This window comes from Chiloscyllium punctatum, chromosome 3 (genome assembly GCF_047496795.1).
Source record: "Chiloscyllium punctatum isolate Juve2018m chromosome 3, sChiPun1.3, whole genome shotgun sequence".
In the NCBI taxonomy this organism is placed as follows: Eukaryota; Metazoa; Chordata; class Chondrichthyes; order Orectolobiformes; family Hemiscylliidae; genus Chiloscyllium; species Chiloscyllium punctatum.
In genome coordinates, this window is record NC_092741.1 from 115,136,334 (window position 1) to 115,149,311 (window position 12,978).

The window sequence follows — 12,978 nt, forward strand, 5'->3', positions numbered from 1 at the left end:
GCTGGTGGGAAAGTTGTTGGAAGGAATTTGGAAAGGCAAGAACTGATGAAGAATAGTCAACATCTCTTTGTGCATGGGAAACCATGTCTCATGAACTTGATTGAGTTTTTGAAAAAGTAGCAAAGAGGATTGATGAGGGCAAAGTGGTGGCCATGATCTGTATAGACTTCAGTAAGGTGTTCAACAAGGTTCCTCATGGTAGACTGGTTAGTAAGGTTGGATCTCATGGAATACAGGGAGAACTAGCTAACTAGATATAGAACTGGCTCGAAGGTAGAAGACAGGAGGTGGTAGTGGAGAGTTGCTTTTCAGACTGGAGGCCTGTGACCAGTGGTGTGCCACAAGGATCAGTGCTGAATCCACTGCTTTTTGTCATTTATGCAAATGATTTCGATGTGAACATAGGAGGTATAGTTAGTAAGTTTGCAGATTACACCAAAATTGGAGATGTAGTGGAGAGTTAAGAAGGTTACCTCAGAATACAATGGGATGAGATGGGCCAATGGGCTGAGGAGTGGCAGATGGAGTTTAATTTAGATAACTATGAGATGCTGCATTTTGGAAAGGAAAATCAGCGCTGAACCTATATACTTAATGGTAAGGTCCTGGGGAGTGTTGCTGAACAAAGAGACCTTGGAGTGTAGCTTCATTCTTTTTTGAAAGTGGAGTCGCAGGTAGATAGGATAGTGAAGAAAGCATTTGATATACTTTCCTTTATTTGTCAGAGCATTGAGTATCAGAATTGGGAGGTCATGTTGCAGCTGTACAGGACATTGGTTTTTCCACTTTTGAAATATTGTATGCAATTCTGGTTTCCCTCCTATCGGAAGGATGTTGTGGAACTTGAAATGATTCAGAAAAGATTTACAAGGATGTTGCCATGGTTGCAAGATTTGAGCTATAAGGAGAGGCTGAATAGGCTAGGGTTGTTTTCCCTGGAGCTTCGAAGGCTTAAGGGTGACCTTATAGAGATTTATAAAATCATGAGACGCATGGTTAGGGTAAATAGACAAAGTCTTTTTTTTGGGGTGGGGGAGTCCAGAACTAGAGGGCAGAGGTTTAGGGTGAGAGGGGAAAGATTCAAAAGGGTCTTAAGGAGCAACTTTTCTATGCTGACAGAGGTGCGTGTATGGAATGTGTTGCCGGAGGAAGTGGTGGAGGCTGGTACAACTACAACATTTAAAAGGCACCTGGATGGGTGTATGAATAGGAAGGGTTTAGAGGGATATGGGCCAAGTGCTGGGAAATGGGACTAGATTGTGTTGGGATATCTGGTCGGCATGGACGTGTTGGACCGAAGGTTCTGTTACCGTATTGTACATCTCTATGACTCTATGGCTCTAAGCATCCTACTCTCTTCTGGAATTTGAATAATTAAACAATTTTGCTTCTGGTTTCCATCCTTCTCTCGACCTCACCTGTTTCTCTCCGACTTTTTTTCTGCCTTGGCTTCAGTGCTTCCATTTCTGGGAATAGTTTGTCCGCTAATATCCACTACAAACCCACTGACACCCAAAGTAAGGTTTGCTACATTTCCTCACACCCTGCTTACCGTGAGGTCTCCATTAATGTCCCATCTGGTCCAACGTTGCCACCTTCCACAGGGGTGACACTCCTGTGTCCTCAGTTTTCCTCAGCCAAGGATTCTTCCTCTCAATTGACAGGCCTCTTGGTTGTGTCTGACTTATTTCCTGCACTTGCTCCCTCCACCTTTCTCCTCCTCCTCAGAACAATGATACGGTTCCCTTTCTTCTCACCCCCCCCATTCCACTAGCTTCTACATTCAAAGGCGCATCCACTGAAATTTCATATAGCCCCAGCAGGACACCACAACCAAACACACCTTCCCCTTTCCTTCCTATTTGCATTCCAGAGGAACTGTTCTCTCCACAACACCCTAGTCCACTCCTTCACTCCAAAAACCTCTTCACCCTTCCTCCCCAAATACCCACATTTCTGTGTAATTGCAGAAGTATAACACTTGTCCTTTTACTTCCCCTCTCTTTACTGTCTAGGGCCTAAACACATTTTTCTGATAAAGCAATAATTTACTTACACCTTTTTCAATGTAGTCTATTGTATTTGCTGCTCACAATATAGATTCCTGTACTTTAAGAATGGAGAATGAGTGACCCCACTTTGTGAATAAAACTTCCTTCTCTGAAATCATGAGATCAAATACTAATATGTAGTAAATAAGGATATTTGATGAATAATGGGCAACTCTAATCGTAAACATGAAAGAGATTCAGTCTTGAGGTTTTTCACAAGTCATTTTTGTTTGATACTCAGGAATTGACTTTCTCAAGGAATTCCAAGTACTTTCTTCAGGAGCTGTAGAAGTAGAAGGATCACAGCCATATAATTCAGCATTCCGGCTTACTCCTTCATTATATCTGAGAAAAGAAACTGGGTATGATATTTCATGCTATAGACAGTATTCTTCGTTATGGCTTTTTATTTGCAGAGGTTGTTTGCAGTGAAGTTGCTACTCCTTTGGGTGGAATTTTCCTCACCCTTAAGCAGCATTGTCAATGGCAACAATGTTGAGAAAATACAGTGAAAATGGAAAAATCATTCTGGATGTTGAGAAGAAATTTCCAATTATTCCTTTAAGGCTTAAAACAGCAAGTTCAAAATTTTGCTGATGAGCAGCGACGACCTCATTCCATGCAACTGCATCCCATTGTTAACTAAACCTAATCTAGTTCTATGCAGATCTGAATTCTCCTCTTGTTTTCTTCAGAATTCCTGACATGAAAATCAGTGTGGTAACCAGGCAGCATGCTGCTTGCTTCTGCGGGTCTTCATCCAACTCTGTTTTAACAACATCTTCTACCATTGGTCACTACAAATTAACAATAACAAACTACCAGCCTTACCACATCATGCCTGCTTTCAGACCAACTCTCACAACTCATCACCCTTCAGGATTTCTTTTTGGAGCTCGGGGACACTTATGACTTGCATTCTTCTGCCAGCTTGCTTTGTGTGCAGGGATATGCACATGACCATCAACAAGCATCCACACAGAATGCAGCTTGTGGCTTCTCACTTCTTAGTTACTCTCCCAATGGCAGTTTTCTTGGGCAGCAACATGACCTGGATATGAGGCAGCAGCCTGTTGTCACCCCTCACTGCAGCTCATCATTGCACTTTGTCAGCTGCAGGTGTCTGGTGGTGGCGTGGATTTTTTTGATGTCCCAAGCTGTGCTGCTAGCCAACTTGTAGATTTTAGCTGTCAGATACTTGAACACTACAGCCGGTTAGACTGGTGCTCTGGTGTCCACACGCTTGGCATAGTTGCCTTTACTCATGAACCTGTGAACACTGCCAATCAGGAATTGCAGGCCAGCCCAGAATGACTGAGATTTTAACTTGGCCTGGGATTTTTCATGGGTTTTTCCGGATCCTGACGCCTCCACAATCTCACAAGCATTAACTTGTAGTCACCTGTCCTTCATGGATGGAGAGTGCAGAGAGTTGTAGCCCATAGCCAGTGCCTAGAGATTTTGGGGAATGCGGGCCAAGCTGAGGCACAGAGGAGTTGTCAGAGGGGTTGCAGCTGCCAGATAACTGCTCTGACTTTCAAGTCAAATATTGGTGCTATCCAGTTTCTTTCAGTGCCTGGGAGCATCGAAATGAGGTATGATTGATAATAATGTGATCTTGATATGCACATATGAACAAATTACAAGAGTAGATCACTCGACCCCTTCAGCCCACTCTGCCATTCAATGGCTGAACTGACTTTAACCTCAAGTCAAAAAATCTATCCACCTTTGCCTTAAAAGATATTTAAAGATCCTACCTCCCTGGTCTTTTGAGGAAGAGAATTCCAAAAACACTCAACCCTCTGAGAGACAAAACGTGCTGCCTCATCCGTCTTAAATTGGTGATTCCTTATTTTTAAACAATGACCCTTAGTTCTAGGCTCTTCCACAATGGGAAATATCCTTTCAACTTCCATCTGGTCAACTCACTTGTGACTCTTCTAAACTTGAGGATACAGGTTTTAATAATAAAAGCAACTTAATTAATTCTAAGTGTATTTTATGATGGATTATATTCTTAGCTCCAAACTGTTCAGTAACCTGCGAACCATTTACATAAGTCATTGGAAGCAGAAAGGTCTTTTTTGTTGAAAACTGATCACTAGTCCATAGACCAATGAATTTCTTAAAATCTGCTAGTTTAAAAACCATTTTTCAGCTCTCAATTTTGAATTATCTTAGAATCGCATTTAGGTTTTGTTTAAGGTCTGAAATTAATATATTAATTTAAGTATGATTTTGCAATTTTGTTAAAAGGTGGCAGATTCTGAAGTGACATTGTTCCCAATGTTTATTTTAGATATGTGTGTCCAGATGGAATTCCCTCTGAGTATTCCATTATCGCTACATTCAGGATGTTGGGAGAAACCACACAAAGCATTTGGAATTTATGGGAAGTCAGCGATATAAATGGAAGGGAGCAAGTCGGCATTCGTTTCTTTGGGAACTCCAAATCTTTGGACCTTTTCTATAGAACTTCAGATAATAATGTCATCTCCCAAACATTCAACAATGTGCCTACACTTTTTGATGGATCCTGGCACAAATTAGCACTAAGTGTAAATAAAAGAAAGGCCAAATTGCTAATCAACTGTACGCAAGCCAGTGAACTTCTGCTCAATGACCAACATGAAATTAATGGAAATAGTTACACTTCAATTGGAAAAAGGATGCTGGACAATTCAACAGCTTCAGTAAGTTAAACAGAAGTCTAAATTTGTAGGAATCCTCCTAACTGTTAGTTTGTACGTTAACAAAATTAAGAGAAAGAATGAATTTTCTTTTAACTAATCAGAATGAACGTAACCACATATCCTTGAGCTTTGAAATCACAGTTTAGATCCTGTCTTCTGTTTGACATAGTGTTTCAACAGAGTTTTATTTCCAGTAACTACCTCTCATTAGTAAGTGACAATAGAATTTTGTCTGTATGTTAAAGTTGTTATACTGTAGTCTCTAAATCAATGGATATTTATATTGCTATCTTTGGCTATCATTTTAAATTTTTATAAAATGTGACTGCAAGGGAGAAAAATCTTCTCAATTTCAGATTCACATCTCTCTAAAACCTCAAAACATTTACCATTGTTGTATTGAAAATATAGACAAATCATAATGGAAAATGGCACCTCTCCTTTAAATTCCCTAACCCTAAGCCTTTTGTTTTACCTTTGTTAGTTGTGACACAGTTGGTAATATTATTGCCAATATGTTATAAGCTTCTGTGTTTGAGCACAAAAATCTAGTCTGACCCTTGGGTCTTCTTTGTATCTGTCAAAAGTATAAAAAACATTTCCAACACCATTCAGTTCTAAAGAAGAGTTATACCACGCTCAAAGCATTAACTGCTTCTCTACAGATACAACCAGACCTGCATAGTTTCTCCAGGATTCTCTGTGTACCTCAAGCCTTCTGTTCTTCCTCTTTGACACTCCTTTGTGATTAAAGATTACTTGCTTTCACTTTATTTCAATGGATTCTGAGGTCTTTTACTGTTCCTGAGTTCCACCCATATGGTCTCCACGACATGTTTTGCCTTAATTACATCCTTCTTATGATTGGAGTAATTTTGTTTCTAATCAGTAAAGCTACTCCTTGTCCTCTGCCATTTTCTCTGTCCGTCCTGTAAACTTTATAACCTGATATATTTAGTTCCCAATTGTGACCCTTTGAATCAGCCATATCTCAGTTAAGGCTACGATTTCATAATTTGTACCTGCTGCTCACTTAATTTATTCCTTACACTCCATACATTTGTATATATAACTCTTATTTAGGCCACACACTGTAACCTGTTTCTCAGCACAGATGCTTTATTTACCTGTTTATTATTTCTGCTTCCAGTTTACGTTTACAAGATACATCTTAAAGTTTTGTGATTACCTACTGTACCTGAAGTAGGATTCCTGACTGATTCTTTACTCTGCCATGTTACTTGTCTTTGTAAGTGATTTGACTCCCCACTCCCTCCTCTCAAGACAGCCAATGTCCAACCCCAGATATCCACCACCACTAACCAAAATGAAACCCTCACCACTCCTTTAGCCATATGTTAATTTCCCTAATTTTCTTATCATTATGTCAGTGTGCACGAGGCCCAGGTAATAATCCAGACAATAACTCTTGAGGTCCTGTTCTTTAATTTTGTTCCTAATTTCTGATATTCTCCAAACAGGGCCTCTTGCCAATGTTGTTTGTCCAACATAGATCACAATAACTGGACCCTCTCATTTTAATATCCTTTGAAGCCAGTTCAAGATGTCCCTAACGTTGCCATCAGCCACGCAACACACCATGTGGGATTCTCATTCCTGCTCAAAAAAGGGGATGTTATCTGTACTGTTAATTATAGAATCCCCAGCCACTACATCTCCTCTTGCTCTGTCTGCATGAATGCTGGAAGAAGACAGCAAGACAAGCAAGTCAGGCAGCATCAGGAGGTGGAGAAGTCAACATTTCGGGTGTAACCCTTCCTCAGGACTGGGGGTGGGTGTAAGGGGAGCTGCAGATAAATGATGGGCAGGGGAGAGTTTTTGGTGGGGATGGGGGCAGGTTAGTGAGGTAGGGATAGGTGAAAACAGATAGAGGGTATGATCTGTTTGGGAGGAATGGATCCGGTTGGAAGGAAGGATCGGTTGGAGGTATGGAAGGGAAAAGGAGAGAGGCTTGAAAAGGGAATCAGGGGATGGGAAAGAAGGTTATTTGAAATTGGAGAACTCAATGTTGCGTCCTCTGGGCTGCAGGCTGTCCAGGCTGAAGATGAGGTATTGTCCCTCCAATTTACAATTTGATTCACTGTGGCAATGGATGATCCTTAAACACTTGCTCGGACTCGGACTAGAGCCCACCATCAAGAATATCTCCCCCTCCCCACCCTCTCTGCCTTCCACCTGGACTGTTCCCTTCACCGATCATTGGTTCTTGCCATTCTCCCGAACAACCCCCGAACCCCCAGGTACCTTCCCATGCAATCGTACAAAATGCAAAACTTGTCGGCATATCACTCCCCCTCACCTCTATCCAGGGTCCCAAACGGTCCTTCCAGATAAGACAGAGGTTCACCTCCCTCTCTACCAGCCTAGTTTACTGTATCAGGTGCTCCTGATGTGGTCTTCTCTACATTGATGAGTCCAAACGTTAACTCTGGGCACGTTTCGCTGAGCATCTTGGCCAGGCCGGTGGGGTGAACCTGACCACCAAATGATTGCCCATTTTATTTCCCCTTCCAACGTGACCATCCTCGGCTCCCTCCATTGTTACATCGAATCGGACTGTAAATTGGAGGAACACCTCCTCATCTTCTGCCTGGGCAGCCTTCAGACCAGAGGACTCAACATTGAGTTCTCCAATTTCAAATAACCTCCCTTCCCAACCCCCAACTCCCATTCCAGCCCCTCCTCCTCCCTTCTATTCCTCTGACACTTCCTTCCAGCCTCCTGCTTGGATTCCGGCATCTGCAGTTTTTTTTCTCTGTCTGCATGAATAGCCTCCTGGTTCGGGGACAGTTTGCTCATTGACTCTACAGTCCTTTTCCTCCACCACACAGGGAGCAAGTACCTCATACGTACTGGACAAGGTCAAGAGCTGAGCCTCCTCTAATGCCAAATTCCAATCCCTCTTCCTGTCTCATTTGTAGTTCCTGGTCAATGGCCAAATTTGAAGTACTAAACCCACAGGGTGCAGCTGCCTTCTGAACTACAGCATCCAGGTAACTCTTGCCTCCCCTCCTTGATGCTCTGACTCCAGCTCACCTACTCTGGAACAACCAATCTCCATGGATGTGCCAGACCTGCTGAGTTTTTCCAGTGATTTCCATATTTACTTGCTTCAGATATGGTCACTATGAGCCATTATGGGGTCCATCAGCTCCCACATCTTGCAGATACAATACATCGCCTGACTCTGCATGTCTAATCACTTAACTTGTTTATAATTTGTATTTTTAAATTTCCTACTGGTGTTTAGTTTTTAATCTGTAAAATATTTCTACAATGTACCTTTAATCCATGAGCAATTTAGAATAGGTAATCAAATCAGCAGTTATTTACCAAACAATAAACTTGTGGCTTTTGCCACCTATTTTTCTGACTGTCTCTAATCCCTGATTCTCCTCCTCTGCAGGCCACCTCCCCTCCCTGGCCTCATTCGGAAAATGTGTAGGCCTCAAGCCTCAGCTTCAATTTTTATTTCTCACTGTGTCTCAGTGTCTGCTCTTGTTGATTCGTCTGTCCCCTTTTGCCCCAATTTCCCTAAGACCAGATTTGAATATTAAAGAGCAGAAGGACTAAACAATGAGAGAAAAAAAGAGGGACTGACCTGTTTCACTAAACTCCAGTTACACTCTAATGCAACAAAGCAGTACTCCAGTGCAGACTGATGTGGCACTAGTTTGAAAAATAGCACTTGTATACTTATATTTCAATCAGCGTGACAAAAGCAGAATATGTGGCCAGTAGGCAAAGTTTACTGTTTATTTCTAGCATTACAACAGTGACTGCATTTCATTGGCTGTAAAGTGCTTTGAGATATCTTGTGGTTGTGAAAAGCACTATATAAATACAAGTTTTATTTTCAAATCAGCTTGATCTGCAACAACTAGAGCTGCACTGTGATCCAGAAAAAGCCTTTTCAGAAGGATGCTGTGAATTATTTGACTTTGTAAGTCTGCTGTAATTGCATTCTTTTACACGATCACAAATCACAAGTATCACAAATTAGACTAAATCGATAACCTTCATACTTAAAGATCATTAATCCAAGCGAACATAAGTTCTTTTTTTAAAAATAAAATGAAACAGTTTATTTTAAAACCTGCGACTATACAGAATTTCTACAAAAGAGAATAAATGTTAAAATGGTGCTGTATTCAGTTCTGAGAAACATATTGGTAAAATGGAATCTTTAGGTGATATCAAACAACAAAGTTTAAGTTGCATGTTGTTTTAGCATTGTGACTGTACTTCATGCTCGTACAGAGAACCCAGATCACTATTTCACTAATCCTTGCAGTGTGATTGCTATGTTTCTGTCAAGAACAGAATATAGTAACAACAACTCATTTTTTGAAGGTAGTAAATATATAGAAACTCAATTCCAAAGATTAACTACTTATTTGGTAATAATTTAAGAAATATAGGAATGATAGAGTTACTTGTGGTGATTTTCTTTTGCATCCTACATTTTAAATATTGATATTTTTGTTTTACCCTGTTTATTTGTGTTCCTTGCATAACTAAAGTAAACAATTTTAAATGCCTGTCCTACAGTGTAAACTGTAGTCCAACCTTTCTGTTTATTCTTACTCCATCTAGCATTTTAGATCACAAATAACAAATTAAAATGTTTTAGTGTGACAGAATTTCAGAATCCAGTCTTACCAGGAATCCACAGCATTGCAAATGTTCCCATGGAATAACTTGGCAGCACGATAACACAGGCTTACAGGTAACCTGTTCCAGTTCATAATTGCATTAGAATAGAGTCTGGCTGCAAAATATGCCTTTGTTGTGCTCAATGCGACAGGTGCCATTTTGAGTCCAAGTAAATGAAGCCTTGGTGTCTGCATCAAGTGCTTGTGACCTTTAGTCTGTGTATAATAAAAATTTGATGTTAGCCCAATCATTTGAAACTTAACATGCTGGTTAATGCAATCTCTTAAATACTCAGAGTTGAACATGTGTTCAGCATCAGCATCTTCTCCTCCACTTCTCCACCAGTGTTTTATAAAGGAATCATCAATTTCTTTACTCAGTGAGTCATGAGTTCATGGAATGCCCTGCCAGTAGCAGTGGTGGACTCTCCCTCTTTATGGGCATTTAAACGGGCATTGGATAGGCATATGGAGGATAGTGAGCTAGTGTAGGTTAGGTGGGCTTGGATTGGCTCAACGTCGAGGGCCAAAGGGCCTGTACTGCGCTGTATTGTTCTATGTTCTATGTTCTTTCAGATCAGTTGGTGATTGATTGATTTCCACTGATCCTTGCAATGATTCCAGCAGTGGTTTCCAGAGTTGTTTAAAGGTACTAAAATCTACAGGGAGTGGTGTTGAGGATTCTTTCGTACTTTGTTGTAACTTCAAGGATTTTGTGTCATCCACTTGCTCCCATACAGGATTGGAAAAGATTACACCCCCCTTGGTCTACAAGACTAGGAGAATGAGCAAAGGTGAATGGAAAGGGCAAACTGCTGGGAAAGAGAGGAAAATGAAGGGTAAAAAGATTCTCATTGAGAGGCCTGCTCTGAACGTTCAAGAGGGAATTCTCCTAACTGAATCGTAGTGACTGTGTATCAGATGTTTCCACATACAACTTCTGCAAATGCACCTTCAAAGTAGGGCAAGGACAGCATTGCTGATGTCTGTGACGATGACGCTGACCATGAACTTGCATGTGACTGATACCTCCCGGAGAGGAGGAAACATTTGCAGCATTTTGTAAAGTGCCAACCAACATTGTATCAGGGTTGAATATAGCCTTGTATCATGGAGATCATTGTGACTCTGTATTCCAAGAAAACAAACACAGTTCATTACCTTTTTGTCAGTGAGGAGTAGGTGGAGCATGGACTCTATAAGGATTGTAGGTTTTCAGTGATCTCACTTTCTGAGCATCACATAACAACTTTGAGATCTACTCCACCTGAAAGGATTCTGCTCCTATAAATGTCTGTCTGGTGTGCAGTCATTGACAGCTTATTATCAGACCATGGACATCACGATGCTTTGGTTCTGGGATAGCCTGCTTTAACACCTGAATTTTGAGCCACCTCAACAAAAGGTGCCTATTGGGTGCAAGCATATCCTTTGACAATGTGGCTCCTAACTGCAGGACCCAACCCACGTGGATGTGGGCAGCTGCATATAAGCGAAAGCTATGCTGTTGTATGGAATAGATCAATGCTTCTGCTGTCTGACAATTCTGGCTGAACCCTGCAATACATACATGGCAGAACGCATGTCAAGATTCTGTTGCATAAACACAACTTCACCATCATCAGGGCATAGCTCTTCGACCAACTAAGAAAGAACATCCAAAGCCTTATGTCAATATATTTTTGGTGACTAATCAGCATGAAAATCAACAGTAAAAATTAAACTATGATCAATCAAGCTAGCTTTCTCTCTGGGATCTGACTTGTAAGACATTGCCATCAGCTGGGATGATAAGGGAGCACCACTCCACAAAGGCATTATGTCAGTGGGAGGTTGTTTATACAGCTGGTTGATTTTGTTTGACATGTTTATGTAGTTATAATGAGTCAATTTTTGCAATCAATGTTGATTTGTTCAAAATTAAGAGGTGCAAAGCTTTTGCTTTGACACTTTAATGATCTGTTCAACACTTTTATAGGGCTGTTAGGTCATAGAGTCAAAGAGTGATAGCATCATAGAGATGTACAGCACGGAAACAGATCCTTCGGTCCAACCCGTCCATGCTGACCAGATATACCAACCCAATCTAGTCCCACCTGCCAGCACCCGGCCCATATCCCTCCAAACCCTTCCTATTCATACACCCATCCAAATGCCTCTTAAATGTTGCAATTGTACCAGCCTCCACCACTTCCTCTGGCAGCTCATTCCATACACATACCACCCTCTGCATGAAAATGTTGTCCCTTAAGTCCCTTTCCCCTCTCATCCTAAATCTATGCCCTCTAGTTCTGGACTCCCCCACCCCAGGGAAAAGACTTTGTCTATTTATCTTATCCATGCCCCTCATAATTTTGTAAACCTCTTTAAGATCACCCCTCAGCCTCCGATGCTCCTGGGAAAACAGCCTCAGCCTGTTCAGCCTCCCCCTATAGCTCAAATCCTCCAACCCTGGCAACATCCTTGTAAATATTTTCTGAACCCTTTCAAGTTTCACAACATCTTTCGAATAGGAAGGAAACCAGAATTGCATGCAATATTCCAACAGTGGCCTAACCAACGTCCTGTACAGCTGCAACATGACCCCCAGCTCCTGTACTCACTATTCTGACCGATAAAAGAAAGCATACCAAACGCCTTCTTCACTATCCTATCTACCTGCGACTCCACTTTCAAGGAGTTATGAACCTGCACTCCAAGGTGTCTTTGTTCAGCAACACTCTCTAGGACCTTACCATTAAGTGTATAAGTCCTGCTAAGATTTCATAGAGATGTACAGCATGGAAACAGACCCTTCTGTCTAACTTGTCCATGCCGACCAGATATCCCAACCCAATCTAATCCCACCTGCCAGCCCCTGGCCCATATCCCTCCAACCCCTTCCTATTCATACACTTATCCAGATGCCTTTTAAATGTTGCAGTAGTACCAGCCTCCACCACTTCTTCTGGCAGATCATTCCAACACACACTACTCTCTGTGTGAAAACATTGCACCTTAGGTCTCTTTTATATCTTTCCCCTCTCACCCTAAACCTATGCCCTCTACTTCTGGACTCCCCCACCCCAGGGAAAAGATCTTGTCAATTTACCCTACCCATGCCCCTTAAGATTTTATAAACCTCTATAACGTCATCCCTCAGCCTCCAACACTCCAAGGAAAACAGCCCCAGCCTATTCAGTCTCTCCCTATAGCTCAAATCCTCCAACCCTGGCAACATCCTTGTAAATCTTTTCTGAGTTTTAAGTTTCACAACATCCTTCCGAAAGGATGGAGATCAGAATTGCTCACAATATTCCAAAAGTGGCCTAACCAATGTCCTGTACAGCCACAACATGACCTCCCAACTCCTGTACTCAATACTCTGACCAATAAAGGAAAGCATACCAAACATCATCTTCACTATCCTATCTACCTGCGTCTCCACTTTCAAGGAGCTGAGAACCTGCACTCCAAGGTCTCTTTGTTCAGCAATACTCCCTAGGACCTTACCATTAAGTGTATAAGTCTTGCTAAGATTTGCTTTCCCAAAATGCAGCATCTCACTTTTATCTA

General features: G+C 41.5%; 1 protein-coding gene across 1 annotated transcript in view; it reads left to right on the forward strand.

The window, feature by feature from the left end:
* The window catches only part of LOC140454349 (uncharacterized), a 134,647-nt gene that overhangs the window by 44,287 nt on the left and 77,382 nt on the right, over window positions 1-12,978 (forward strand). Inside the window, exons 3-6 of the mRNA XM_072549057.1 lie at window positions 2,293-2,413; window positions 4,354-4,747; window positions 8,634-8,711; window positions 9,402-9,497. Coding sequence (XP_072405158.1) covers window positions 2,293-2,413; window positions 4,354-4,747; window positions 8,634-8,711; window positions 9,402-9,497 — 689 coding nt within the window. The remainder of the gene's footprint in view (window positions 1-2,292; window positions 2,414-4,353; window positions 4,748-8,633; window positions 8,712-9,401; window positions 9,498-12,978) is intronic.